General features: G+C 42.5%; 2 protein-coding genes across 6 annotated transcripts in view; one reads left to right on the top strand and one right to left on the bottom strand.

Annotated features, from left to right (window-relative positions):
- Positions 1-11,141, top strand: part of LOC137642388 (uncharacterized) — a 65,918-nt gene extending 54,777 nt beyond the window's left edge. The window contains exon 5 of the mRNA XM_068374903.1: positions 10,970-11,141. The gene's annotated coding sequence lies outside the window, so the exon portion shown is untranslated. The remainder of the gene's footprint in view (positions 1-10,969) is intronic.
- The window catches only part of LOC137642384 (collagen alpha-1(XVIII) chain-like), an 82,766-nt gene that overhangs the window by 8,164 nt on the left and 60,363 nt on the right, over positions 1-14,239 (bottom strand). For all 5 annotated transcript variants that reach the window (XM_068374894.1, XM_068374895.1, XM_068374893.1 and 2 more), the window contains one exon: positions 10,172-10,287. In XM_068374894.1, the coding sequence (XP_068230995.1) occupies positions 10,172-10,287 (116 nt within the window). The remainder of the gene's footprint in view (positions 1-10,171; positions 10,288-14,239) is intronic.

Consider the following 14,239-nt stretch of genomic DNA (forward strand, 5'->3'; position numbering starts at 1 on the left):
CCTTGTCCGACAATTGCCGAGTCTCAAGCAAGGGAGAGACCTGCCGTGGTGGCAATGCTTGACAAGCAGAGTCCACACGCAAAGGAGCAACAGTAGCAGTCAAGGACGCTATGTCATGTAACTGCTTAAAGGACTGACCAGCAACAACAACAGGTGCGGGAGGACGCTCGACGTCAACTCGAGACTGCCTTGACTGCTTAGACTGAGCAGTCAAAACAACTCTTGACTGCGGTGCTTGACGCTCAACGTCAAAACAAGTCAACTATGCTGGTTGGTGAACGTCCTGAACGTCAACAAGAGCAAGCGGCTAGCGGCTGAACGTCCACAAGCGGCTGAGAGTCAACACGGGACTGCATCGAGTGAGGCTCTACAAAACACGATTGACGTGACTTTGTAACGACTGTAACGTCAATGTCAACAGGACGAGCAAAGGCTCGTTTGGGCGGCTGACGGCCAGGATCTCGATCAGCTAAGCGGCGAGGATCATCGTGAACCTGCTCAACAGAATAGTCCTCCATAAGAGAGGCAAGCTTATTCTGCATGTCTTGCCATACAACCCATTTAGGATCAACGGGAATGGTTGCGGTAAGAGACGAGGGTAACGTCTGTGACTGCAAAACCTTGCCTACAATAGACTCTCGGAGCCTGTGTTACGCTTTTGTTTAGGCGGCGAGCAGTCTTCCGATGACTGCATAGGGTCAGAGCTGTCCCAATGGCTACAACCAGGACGCTGGACCTGTCCTGAAAGGACTGACTTTCGCTTAAAGGGCCTCGAAACCTTGCTCCACGGTTTCTTACGCGAAAAGTCTTCGGATGACGAGGAGAAAATCGTCTCGCTCGTCTTATGGTAGGGGCGGTCTTGGTGAGACACGCCTGAAACCATAGAGGGAACGTCTGTTCGTTGATCAAGGCCTCTCGAACCCATAAGTCGTACGACATTACTTCTCCCCTGGGCTTGGGAGCTTGCAAGAGGTCTCGGACTAGGCGAACGACAGGCACGAACAGACGAACCCTCGGTCGCAACACTGATAACACTTTGCGCAATTATCACTTTAACACTACGATTTTCTGTTTTGCACTTACTTCACTGAAATCAAATTTTTCAACAATTCACATTAGGCATGAATAAAACTGATTTCTACCTGAAGCACGCAATTCTACCCTCATCAAAAGGTTATAATTGCGAAATAAGTCGTATAATGTAAGCACATTAATACAAGCAAAAAACAGTAAACATATTAAGATAAAAAGATCAGTGGCTGAGAAGGAGACTAAACACTAGTTCATTCAAAACTACGTTTTCAATCTCTCACCGTACAGTGCCTTGGGACGAGAATAAAAAAACTAAAATCGTTTTATCCTTTCTCCCCGTACAGAGACTAGGGACGAGAGTAAAAAACTGACTCGAGAACAACGTTACTCGCTTGGGACGAGAATAAAGATCGGAACGTTCTCTCTCTCTCTCTCTCTCTCTCTCTCTCTCTCTCTCTCTCTCTCTCTCTCTCTCTCTCTCTCTCTCTCTCTCTCTCTCTCTCTCTCTCGCACCGAAGAGAAAAGCCCACTTACCTTTTGTCAATAAACAGGTTATTTGACCAAAGGAAAAAACTGAAAGGTTTTTCAATTAACAAATTCCTTTAAAATAGTATTTAAAACATTTAAGTTTGAAAGAAGAATGAACAAAACGTCAGAATCGATTTACTCTTTCTGCAAAGTGAAACCGTGATTCTCTCTCTCTCTATCGTAACGATAGAGCGCAAACTGCGTAGCATAAATAAACTAAACGTTAGTTCATCTTTTAAACAGTACGAAGACTATTCAAAGAAAATCTTTCATAAAATATCTACTAAAAAATATTCATTTAATAAGTTTTAAATCATTTGCTCTGTGAAAGTTATTTACGATTGAAAGGGCTCAACGTTGTTTAACTTCGGTTTCCAAGTTAGGACCGCCTACTCTCGGATTAGGGGAGGAATAGGTAAGGTCGCATATAAACAAAACATTAAAATTTATCTTGATGTTCATTAAAAATGGAAAGCTAATCGAAGAGGCCTAATAAAGGCGGTTGAGATATAAAATATATAGAGGAAAATCTATAACGTGATAAGATAATTGCTAAAAGCCTAAAACACACTTCCGTACTAAGGGAAGGGTCGGTCATTTAAAAGTCAAAGAAAGTCCAAAAAACAATCCAAAGTCATCAACAATTAAATCTATCCAAAATCGAGTTCAAGATTTAAGTTGAAGATAAAACACCTGCACTGCGAAAGCTCAAACCAAAAGGAAGTACTTCACCAAGACTGTTGAAAAACTCCAGGTTAACAGCAAGTAATGGTACGTCTTGTCGATCAGACCGACAGAGAAAAATTGGGTCTGTTTACATGTATATGCGGTATCTGGCCGATAGTTGGCGCTAGTGGGCACACCCGCAACCTTCATAGCAATCGCTCGCGAGTTTTTGTGTGTTTTTCTGTCGAGCCGCCGGAGGCTCAGCTATTATATATTCACCGGCTAAGTTAAATATTTAAAAATGCATTTTGGCAAGTTCTGACTCTAATGAGGGCTCTCAACGGGTTTTCGACCCAGAGATCCCACTTCGAGAGGGCAAAGACACAGTCTTAAGCAAGTCTTTTCTACTAAGTGTTCATCTCTGTCGTTTGCGAGAGAGGCCACTCATAGAGACTCCTCTTCAGAGGATCGCTACTGTTGAAGGTCAGCTTGCTGATCCACCAGCCCTCATGGGCGTCATCCCTTCTCTCAGAAGTACGCCTGTGGCAACACCTGATCAGCACTTCATCTTGGAGGAAGGTTGTTTCCCCCTTCTGAGGGAGGACTGCCTGCATCTTAATCACTTCACAGTGATCAACCACGAGGGACCATAGTCAGCTTGCTGATCTCTGACCAATCAGGAGGGACCATAGTCAGCTTGCTGATCTATGACCAATCAGGAGGGACCATAGTCAGCTTGCTGATCTCTGACCAATCAGGAGGGACCATAGTCAGCTTGCTGATCTCTGACCAACCAGGAGAGACCATAGTCAGCTTGCTGATCTCTAGCTCACCGATCACTGCTGTTGCCATCTTCGCCTAGACTACTCTCCCCCCTTGCTGAGTCTCTATTCCTTCAGGGGCGGAGCACAGTCTTAGGCAAGTCTCTCCTTAGTGCATGCCAATGCTTACCTGCGCTCTCACATCCACGATACCTCTATTCCAGCAATAGCGGAATCTTCGGCGCCCTCCTGCGCAGTTGCGGTCTCAGATCCAATGCGCCACCTCTTGCTAAAGAGCCAGTGCTTGCAGATCCAATGCGCCAGCTCCTGCCAAAGAGCCAGCGCTCACCTGCCCACCAGTGCTTGCCTGCTCTCCAGCGCTTTCACCAAAGACTGCGCTTCAGCAGAAACTGAGCACCAGCATCACCCGCGGGGAATCCTTGGTCCCTGTCTCTTCTGAAGTTTCTTTTTTCCTTGACAGACCACCATCAGCAAACAAGAAAGCATCAACAGACTGATCTCTAGATCACTGTTTGGTGATGGCTAGTTCACGGTTTGCTGATCGCTAGCTCGCCGATCACCACATCGCCAATTGCTAGCTCAGCTCTGATCATTGACCTCTAGTCCCTCCAATGACTAACGATCTTCGATTGCTAGCGTTCCAATCACCGATTGCTGGCAATAACCAGTCATCAGCTTGCTGATCACTAGATCACCGATGGGCAGCTCATCTTTCTTCGATCATTGAACTCAGCTCTCTGACTTCTGACCAGCCCACCGTCAGCTCGCTAATCTCTGATCAACCACGAGGGACCATAGTCAGCTTGCTGATCTCTGACCAATCAGGAGGGACCATAGTCAGCTTGCTGATCTCTGACCAACCAGGAGAGACCATAGTCAGCTTGCTGATCTCTAGCTCACCGATCATTGGTCCGCGATTGATCGCTGATCTTCAATGGCTTACCATCACCAAATGACTATCATTAAACTCATTTATCACCAACCTACCTTGGCTGACTGACCAGACAGCCTTCATCTGCCTGTCAGTTACCATCCTCGGCTCACAGACCGCCGAATCACCGATTATCGGCAATTCGCCAGCAGTTCGTGACTCGGACTTACTAGTCAACCTCTTCCCATATTTCCCTAGATCAGAAAGTATACAACATACTTCTCGCTACTGGCCGTTCGCCATCACACTAAAGTGATCGGCGAACGATCGACAACCTTCATTCCCATCAGGGCGCATGGTAGGGTTAAGCATTGCCTTCCTTCTGTTAGTTAAAGGAATTCTCTCTCAGGGAAGAATTCTTCCACAGGGTATCGCTTCTGATCCTTTACGCCACGAGTCAAGATCCCAGCGTCAACAATCTCCCATGCAAAAGGATCCACTAGGAGCTGTCTCTTTGGGTCGATGTCCACACCATGTTGGAGTTCGAACAAGGGCTAAGACCTCAGGTCTTCATTTGCACACTGGAACTAAAGGACACATACTTCCAGGCCCAAACCATCCATCTAGGAAGGGTGGAAGATTTAGTTTAGACAAACAAGAAATACCAGTTCAGGGCACTGTGCTTCGGTCTTTCCACTACACCCATCCTGGTCTTACAGGATTGGCTTCTGTCTCCTCCGTTTCGGGACGACTGACTGACCTTAGCAGACTCGGTGGCAACCTTGCATTAGCACCAGAACTTCTGAAGTCCTTTTACCAAGATCCAATGATCAAGGTAAACCTGCGGAAGTCTTCCCTACTTCCCTACCAGAAGACTGGTGTATCTGGGAATGATTCTAGACACTAATCTTCACAAAACTTTCTCAGAAACGAAGAGAACTCCCATCCCAGAGTGACTTGAGTCTGATTGTAATCAGGCCCTCAATCCCCCAGACATTCTGACCCCTATGGAACCAGAAGTTTGGACGAACCTTAAGGGATGGGTGTCAGTCCAGAATCTATAGGGCTGTATAACCTTCTCCTCCTTCCCCACCCCTTGGACTTGTTGCTGTGCTTAGAACACATCAAAAGAAGAGAGGAGGGACAATAGTGCTGCACCACACAACCTCAGCCCTCTGGACAGAGTCCAAAAGTACCTTCACTTAAATCTCTTAAGAGATGAAAGCCAACTTTCCGGTCTCTCAGCAGCCTCATCGGTTCCTAACAAATCACTCGGTGATGTGATGGGCGATAATACCACACACCACATAGAGGCTCACATCGGCAAGCAAGAAGGAACTTGCTCGTAGCCTCTTCCCATCTAACTATAAACACTTGAAAAGTACGTTCGGTGCCACTATTAGCCCGCTTCATTCCAGACTAGAGGAATGTGCTCGCCGACAATCTGTGCACAGCATCTCAGATAAGGTATACCGAATTGTCTTTGGATCACCTTGTAGCCGAGAAAGTCCCGACTTTACAGGGTCCTCCAACTAGGGATCTGTTCGCAACGCTCCTGAACTTCCGGCTGCTGTTGCTCCCCAGCCCTAGACCCCAAGGCTCTCTGGCAAAAAATACGCCAACAACGGTGGGTACAACAATGACGTTTACGTTTCGTCCGTTTTGCCTGGAGAAGGACACTCAAGAAGGCTAGAACATCGGTCAGCCTTTCAAGGACTCTCCTAGCTTTGCTATGGCATTACGCAGAACGGTTTCCAAACCTTTTGCAGCTTCTGATAGTCTCCAAAAGAACCATCTTTACATCACAGACGACCCACTTCGACACCTACCACAAGCTGTAGCTTTGCTATGATTGTACGCCTGGAGACTACCCCATACCTCTTTGCGAAAAGGTTGTCTAGATATCTGAGGCATTCCTCAGCATCAGTCTACCAGGCAATATAACGTCTTGTGTGGTTGGTGTCATGTGGAAGTATCTCTCTCCACTCGATACCTCTGTTCCAATAATAGCGGAATCCTCGAGTATATGCAAGAGGAAAAGACCCCCTATTCAGTTTCAACAGGTAAAGATGATCACTTAACCTTGATCCTTCACCTTCAAACTGAAAGGAAGGAACATCCTCTCACTACACCTTTCTTGACTCCTACGGACTGGACTTACAACTTGCCTTTCTCTAGTCAGAATTGAGACCTTCCTCTCGGAACATGGTTCAAATTCTCCGATCTCTAAAGAGACCTCCTTATGTTCCACTTCATCAGGCAACAAATTTTCACCTGGTTTAAGAAGACAATGTTCCTACACACACTGACAGCAGCCATACGAGTCAAGGAACTTCATGGTCTCTCTTTCGACATTCCCCATTAATGAGAAGGGCGAAAGGCAATGTTCAGTTTCGTCCCCGAGTATGTCGCCAGAAGAGGTGACGGATCCTAAACAAGTCTCCACTCGGTAATGGATGATCCAGATCATCCGTTACTGTACCCAGGGTAAGGTATGAGACTCTACCTTAAGCGAATGGAAACAGCCCACCCAGGTCCCTTCTCTTGTCATCAGCACTGGGAGAGACTAAAGGAGGGAATCACCAAAACATCATCTCAACTTGACGACTCACGATGTCATGGGCATAACTATGCCCCCCCGGTCCTTCTTAGCAGGTTACTCTGTGAGATGTGAATGCTCCATGTGACTTTCACAACCTTTCTTCTGCAAGACGTGACCCACAGGAACTCGATACGATCTCTATCGGTCCAGTGGTGGCTGCACAACAGCTGGTTGTATACCTCAAGCTCCTTATTAGACAAGTAGCAGAAGGTTGAGGGTACTGTTACCCGGTTTTAGTCTGTGTAAATGAAAAGATTTGACTGGCTCTTATTCTTTTCTTCATCCTACCCTCTTATGGGGAAAGCAGCATCCTGGGTTCTCTGCATAAGCTGACCTCAAACCACTGCAGGTAAACCATGCTCCCTTGGCGAGGTGGTATTGGGAAAGTCTTGGTTACATCAGTTTTTCCCTACAATAGACTCGGAATAACTTTACCTAGACAGTCACACTTTTGCATGTCTCAACACACAGCTTGCGTAGCAAGGTTTTAACGAGGGCAGGGACTCCTTATTTTTAAGTACTAACATACTCAGATAAGCAGCTCCTGAGTAAAGCCAATAAATAGCGTGGTTTGTATTCCAGTCACGGAACAAATGACTAATTCGTAGATAATTTGTATTTTTCCTAACTATACAAACCTTAGCTATTTACACAAACTTGCCTGCCAGCCCTAACCCCCATTGAAGTCCTACCTCCAAGCAAAGTGAGCTAAATCACAGGTGTGAGAACAGGAGTGGTAGCAAGCTACCCCCCTACCCCCCCGCTAACTAGCGGTGTGGGTCGTTAACCCTCGCTAAATTTTAATGACTCGTCATTTCAGGTCCACCGAAAGTATAACCCCTAATAAATAGTTAAGGTTTGTATAATTAGGAAAAATACAAATTTGTCATATTAAGAGACAGTCTGGAAATGTCATCATGATTATGTTCATCAATTGTGGAGATCAAGAGCGCAGAAGATAGTATGGTTTAAGCCCATAAGCGTGGAGACCTTGCACTTACATGTGAAAGGCAGTACATTCCGAGTCCGTACAAATGGAGACCAATTATGTGGATCACAGGTGCTCGTGGAAGGCAGTATGGTCCGAGCCTGTACTCTTGGAGATCTTGCATGTACGCACAAAAGGCAGTACGTTGGGAGTATGTACACAGAGACCTAGCAAGTGAAGCATATACTTGTGGAGACCTTGCATATGGAGTGTATACTCATAGAGCCAGTGTGATTGGAGATCAGGATTGTGGAGACTGTACAGGTATAATCCTGTATTGCATAGGGAACTGTTTCGGTGATGGTGTTAAGACGGCCTGCATTTGTCCTCACATTACTCTTATGAAGGGGAGTTTGTTAACCATGATCCTTCTGCTGGGCTGACTTCTTCCATGGCAGTGACTTCATTGTCTCAGGAATTATTAAAAGGAGGATAGAAAATAGGGTAGCACCCTTTACCCAATCGAGGGTACGAATCCTTGGTTTTTTCTAGTAACAGTCTTGTGAACACCTGTGCCATATACCACTCAGTGCTGGGTACAATCTTAATACATATCACCGCTCCAGCTATGTACCCTCCTCACATATACGGAGAGAGATCATCAGACATATACCTACATTGATCAGTCATCTTAAATGATGTCTTCTTCAGTTGAAATAGCAGTGCTCTGTTAAGAGCACTGCATTTAGTACAAGACCAAACACAGGTGCAGAAGCATCCCAAAAGAGAGAAGCATTATTCAGGAAGGGGGAAGAAGAGCAGTGCCCTTCCTCCTGACCTGCAGTGTGTGCTCAGCTCCATATGAGAGTAGCGAGTGTCAACATTTCTTTCCGCTATGGGACAACTCTTGACAAGAGACCGAGCACAGAGAGAACCACAATCATAGTTGAAAAACACAACAGGTCAACTATTGCATACATTGAGAAGTCATGTACTCTTGTATGAATATTTCATAGGCCAAAGAAAAATTTCTTGAAGAATATCCTAGGAAGAGAAAGATTGTTAAGCTGTGGCCAGACTCAGGATGACCAAGGTAACTTCTTGATGACTACAAGCTGGAGTAGCATCTTTATCTGTTAAGCCTTCTTCAAGCTCTATAGACACACAATCATTACCCATTCACTTACATCAAGCCCATTTGCTGAAGTGCCACCATTATTTACAGCCTACTGCATATTCGACAGCATGAGAGGAGAATCACTCTGGTAGGGGCCATTCTCAGTAGATCTAGGATTTCCTTCTTTGTCTTTGTAAAGGTCCTATCTCTACCTTTGGTAAAAGGCAATGTGGAGGTACCCCTCACTCAGGGTCATATGCTCAGCATAACGCCAAGGATTCTAAGCCGAGGAATCTGGTAGGCTTGGTCTTGGTGAGCCTTGGACATAGGTGCCTGTTGAAAAGCCTCTATCTTCACCTCTAAAGGACGCTTGAGCTTGTTTATGTTCGGAATGTATATTTTCCATGGATGCCATAAATTCTGAGTGACCAGGTAACAAAGTTTTACTTAGCCTAGGAACCAGGAATAAAAAGGGAGGCAGGGGCAGCAGATATAGGGATGAGGGATTGAATCTCTCATTCTTGGCTGAAGTTTCAATATTCATGGGAAGCATTGAATAGTGTTCTCCATCGAGAAAATTTGAGATATCGAATAGTATGTGACACTCATGTCTTTCAGTTTCACCCAGGTGCCTTCCTTTTTTGTCATCAGAGGGAGGCTTTGAAAGTGACACCATACTGCTCAAAACTGCCTTCATGCTAACTTTACCATTGGCAAAGTATATGTTAAACTTCATGGCCTATTATAGCTTTTCTGGACCAAAGAAGGTCGAGAATCACTCTCATTCGTTTAAAATTCACTCATGAATGGTAGAGGCAAGAGACAATAACAATGTCCCAGAGACTGACCATATATACTGTACATATGAATAGTGGCCATGCTCCTTCTACATCCAAGCTAGCAGTGGAGAGGGCTAGGCAATGGCTGCTGATGACTTGGCAGGTAGACCTACAGGCTTGCCCAAACTCCATATCCTTTGTTCACAAAGATAGTGAGGTTGCAGACTACAAGAGATATCGAGCTAGAGTGGGTCTCGAACTCCAGTCCAGCAGATCATCAGGCAGCAACGTTTCCAATAAGCTACCATAACCCTGCAGCTCAGACCCTGTCATTTCCAGATGAAACATTCAAATTTCTCAATTTTCCTTCCTCTGGGCTTTTGAGATACTTTTGTGCATCGGGAGAGTTTTTCAAGACTATCTGCAGAGGACTACTTATTTTAGGCTCGAGTACGAGATATGCCAGGCTACATATAAGGTTCAAAAGTAACCATTCATCTGATTATGTAAATGAACAGTACACTGCCAATTCTGTGTTGGAATGAACATCACTCATCATATTCCAAAGGTAATAACTACCTCTTAAAGAGCAAGCCTCCACATAAAAAATCTATCCTTGTAGAAACAAATCTCAATTTTTACAGTACTCTACATTCTTCACAGATATACAAACCTGAAGTGTTTCACCCCAATCCCACCTCCAAGCATCTCTTTATTTATCTCTGTTCTGCCAAAACAAAAATAAATGTTGACAGTTAGTCAAGTATATACGGTATATGGTTTCTCACATGCCAACTAACTGCCACTTTTACTTTACTACCTCGTTAACATTCTTGGATAACAAAAAAAAACCTTGCAACACTTACCAAGTGGGGTCCTTCAAAACATTCTTTAGATCAAAACTGAAGATTCTAGGCTTCTGGGCAAAAGTTCCTCCAGATCCTGAAAATGCATCTCGCCAAGAATTAAACAGGATCTCCCCCTGAAAATAAAGGAAGAAGAATTAAAAGTAAAGCCTAGTTTCTCAGAGAATAATGCTTTTCTGAAAAATCAAATAAAAATGAAAAACTAGATGATTTGGAAAGATACAAGACAGCTGATCATTAAATATACTGCTGATCATTAAAGATACTACCCAAATTTGGGTCACTATTAATAATAAAAGCACAGGATTTAAGCATCTTATGTTTAGGAAGGACAAGAATATAGCTAACCCAGAGAAATTTCTCTATATATGTTGCTCGAGTGGACATTTACTATATTATACCAATTTTATGGATTACCAAAGCAATAATTTTAAACCAGGCACCGTAGTTATCTTTTCAAAACTAAGGACAAGTGTTACTACATAAATTATTGTTCATTCACATCCGAAGGTTCTAGACCTAGAGATATCAAAGTCTGTTCAGAAAAGGGTTCCAAGCATACTTTGTGTAAATTGATTTCACTTGTACAGCACAGTATCCCATATGGCTTGTCATTTTTTTTCTATGAACCCATGTTCTCATTTCTCCTCTCTGGAAGCTATGGTTTCATCATTTACTTCCAAGACTAGAAAAATTTGTTTTCTTTCCTTTTAATAGACTTATGCCTCTGGTAAAGTATCAAAATAACCTAGCAGTTAATGAAAATTCCCTGATGGCTTTTGTCCTTTGTCTTTTCAGTATCTGTCTTGTTCCTGATTTGTTATCAACAGCTGAGGGAATTATTTCTGGGCAATCATGATTCACATTATCTTCATGTCTCTTGTCGGGGACAGCATTGTGATTTCATTAATGGTTGTGAGGAGTGTGAATCGCTTAACATAAATTTTTTTCAAAGCTGTTATAAAATAAAACTGATAAAAAAATTTACTTTGAAATTTATTTCAACCTCTAATGCTGTTTGGCAATGGCCACTTTAATTAATAATTGTGCCATAAAATCATCCTGTAATCATACATGCTAAATCGCCTGTGATGCGAACCTACGGAAATGTCCATATTACAACTAATTGAGTTGGGAGTCAAAATGAAAAATATAATATTGACGTTTCACTAATACAGTAGCACCAAGAGATCTATAACATTGATTTTGTAATGGAATTCTCAAGCATGTTGTGTTTTAGAATATATAGTTTGCCCATTTTGGACTCCTATATGCTATCTCCTCAATTAAATTTTCTTATAATGGACATACAATAGATATGTAAGAAATGAGTTAGCAGCTAGAGTGGATATGAATGTGTTATTATTATTATTATTATTATTATTATTACTATCCAAGCTACAACCCTAGTTGGAAAAGCAAGATGCTATAAGCCCAGGGGCTCCAACAGGGAAAAATAGCCCAGTGAGGAAAGGAAATAAGGAAATAAATAAATGAAGAGAACAAATTAACAATAAATCATTCTAAAATAAGAAACAACGTCAAAACAGACATGTCATATAATAAACTATCAACAACATCAAAAACAAATATGTCATAAATAAACTATAAAAAGACTCATGTCCGCCTGGTCAACAAAAAAGCATTTGCTCCAACTTTGAACTTTTGAAGTTCTACTGATTCAACCACCCGATTAGGAAGATCATTCCACAACTTGGTCACAGCTGGAATAAAACTTCTAGAGTACTGCGTAGTATTGAGCCTCGTGATGGAGAAGGCCTGGCTATTAGAATTAACTGCCTGCCTAGTATTACGAACAGGATAGAATTGTCCAGGGAGATCTGAATGTAAAGGATGGTCAGAGTTGTGAAAAATCTTATGCAACATGCATAATGAACTAATTGAACGACGGTGCCAGAGATTAATATCTAGATCAGGAATAAGAAATTTAATAGACCGTAAGTTTCTGTCCAACAAATTAAGATGAGAATCAGCAGCTGAAGACCAAACAGGAGAACAATACTCAAAACAAGGTAGAATGAAAGACTTAAAACACTTCTTCAGAATAGATTGATCACCGAAAATCTTGAGAGACTTTCTCAATAAGCCTATTTTTTGTGAAATTGAAGAAGACACAGACCTTATATGTTTCTCAAAAGTAAATTTACTGTCGAGAATCACACCTAAAATTTTGAAAGAGTCATACATATTTAAAGAAACATTATCAATACTGAGATCCGGATGTTGAGGAACCACCGTCCTTGACCTACTTACAATCATACTTTGAGTTTTGTTAGGATTCAACTTCATACCCCATAATTTGCACCATGCACTAATTCTAGCTAAATCTCTATTAAGGGATTCACCAACCCTAGATCTACATTCAGGGGATGGAATTGATGCAAAGAGAGTAGCATCATCTGCATATGCAACAAGCTTGTTTTCTAGGCCAAACCACATGTCATGTGTATATAGTATAAAAAGTAATGGGCCAAGAACACTACCCTGTGGAACACTGGATATCACATTCCTATAATCACTATGGTGCCCATCAACAACAACTCTTTGAGATCTATTACTTAAAAAATCAATAATAATGCTAAGAGGTGGTTTGGCCATGTTGAGAGAATGGAAAATGTCTGTCTGCTAAAGAAGGTGATGAATGCAAGAGTTGATGGGAGAAGTACAAGAGGAAGGCCAAGGTTTGGGTGGATGGATGGAGTGAAGAAAGCTCTGGGTGATAGGAGGATAGAAGTGAGAGAGGCAAGAGAGCGTGCTAGAAATAGGAATGAATGGTGAGCGATTGTGACGCAGTTCCGGTAGGCCCTGCTGCTTCCTCCGGTGTCTTAGATGACCACGGAGGTAGCAGCAGTAGAGGATTCAGCTTCATCTGTGGTGGATAACGGGGGAGGGTGGGCTGTGGCACCCTAGCAGTACCAGCTGAACTCGGTTGAGTCCCTTGTCAGGCTGGGAGGAACGTAGAGAGTAGAGGTCCCCTTTTTGTTTTTGTATCATTTGTTGATGTCGGCTACCCCCCAAAATTAAGGGAAGTGCCTTGGTATGTGTATTATGTAATTTCCAACACCTTGGTAGATTAGAAAATACAACTTGCTAGCAAGATTTACTGTGCCACTATCCATTCTACTGAGAAATAAAAAAGTAAACAAATAGGGTGAAAATAGTTAGTGTTTGTTTGGAATGCTTGTGGAATTGAGTGCTCAGGAAGCAAGAAGTTTATGAATTGAAAAACACAATATTTTACCAGGGATGTATATGATACTGAAGGACTGATAAGGGAAGAACAGTGAGTTTAGACAAGGAGGTATGTGTGGATCAAGTGTTAACTAGAAATTAGTTGTGTGGAAAGATTGACAGAGAGGGGAAAAGTTGTGTGGAGTACTTACCCATGATCCTAGATAAAAAAAAACATAAAATTAATAGAGGGGTAATATGGAAGGTGATAAGAATGTGAGGTAGAGATAATTGTTGAGAATAATAAACAGTTTTCACAATGGAAACAAGGCAAAGGTTAGAGTATAAGGATGGAAAAGTTGCTTGTTTGGTGTAAAAGTTGGTTCAAGACAATGTTAAGTTTTGTCATCATAGCTGTTCAATATCTTGATGACTGGAGTGATGTGACAATATGTAGGTACCGTGCAAAGATTTGGAACAAGAAAGTGAGTTGTGAATGACTCTTAGACCAATTAATAAGAACCAGTATTGATTTGAGGATGGTGAAAATAAACTGCAGAAGCTATTTACAGAGTAAGAGAGTAAACATGAGTATAGGTAACCAGGAAGATGAAGCAATGGATGTTAATATGAATGTTGGAAGAATGGGAGCCTTTGATTCTCATAATTATCTATCAGAGAGTAAACATAATGGAAGATTGTAGAATGAGACAAGATGTGAAGCAAGAAAGTGTATTTTGGAGGCTATGGTTGGAATGTATAAGGGGCCAAATGAGCTAACTTTCCTGAAGTGAAAATGAAGTGTAAATCTTGAATAAATATGAAAGAATAAAAGTTTGAGCTGTAGAAATACAGTTTGTAAAGTACTGTATATGT

Source organism: Palaemon carinicauda, chromosome 6, assembly GCF_036898095.1.
Source record: "Palaemon carinicauda isolate YSFRI2023 chromosome 6, ASM3689809v2, whole genome shotgun sequence".
In the NCBI taxonomy this organism is placed as follows: Eukaryota; Metazoa; Arthropoda; class Malacostraca; order Decapoda; family Palaemonidae; genus Palaemon; species Palaemon carinicauda.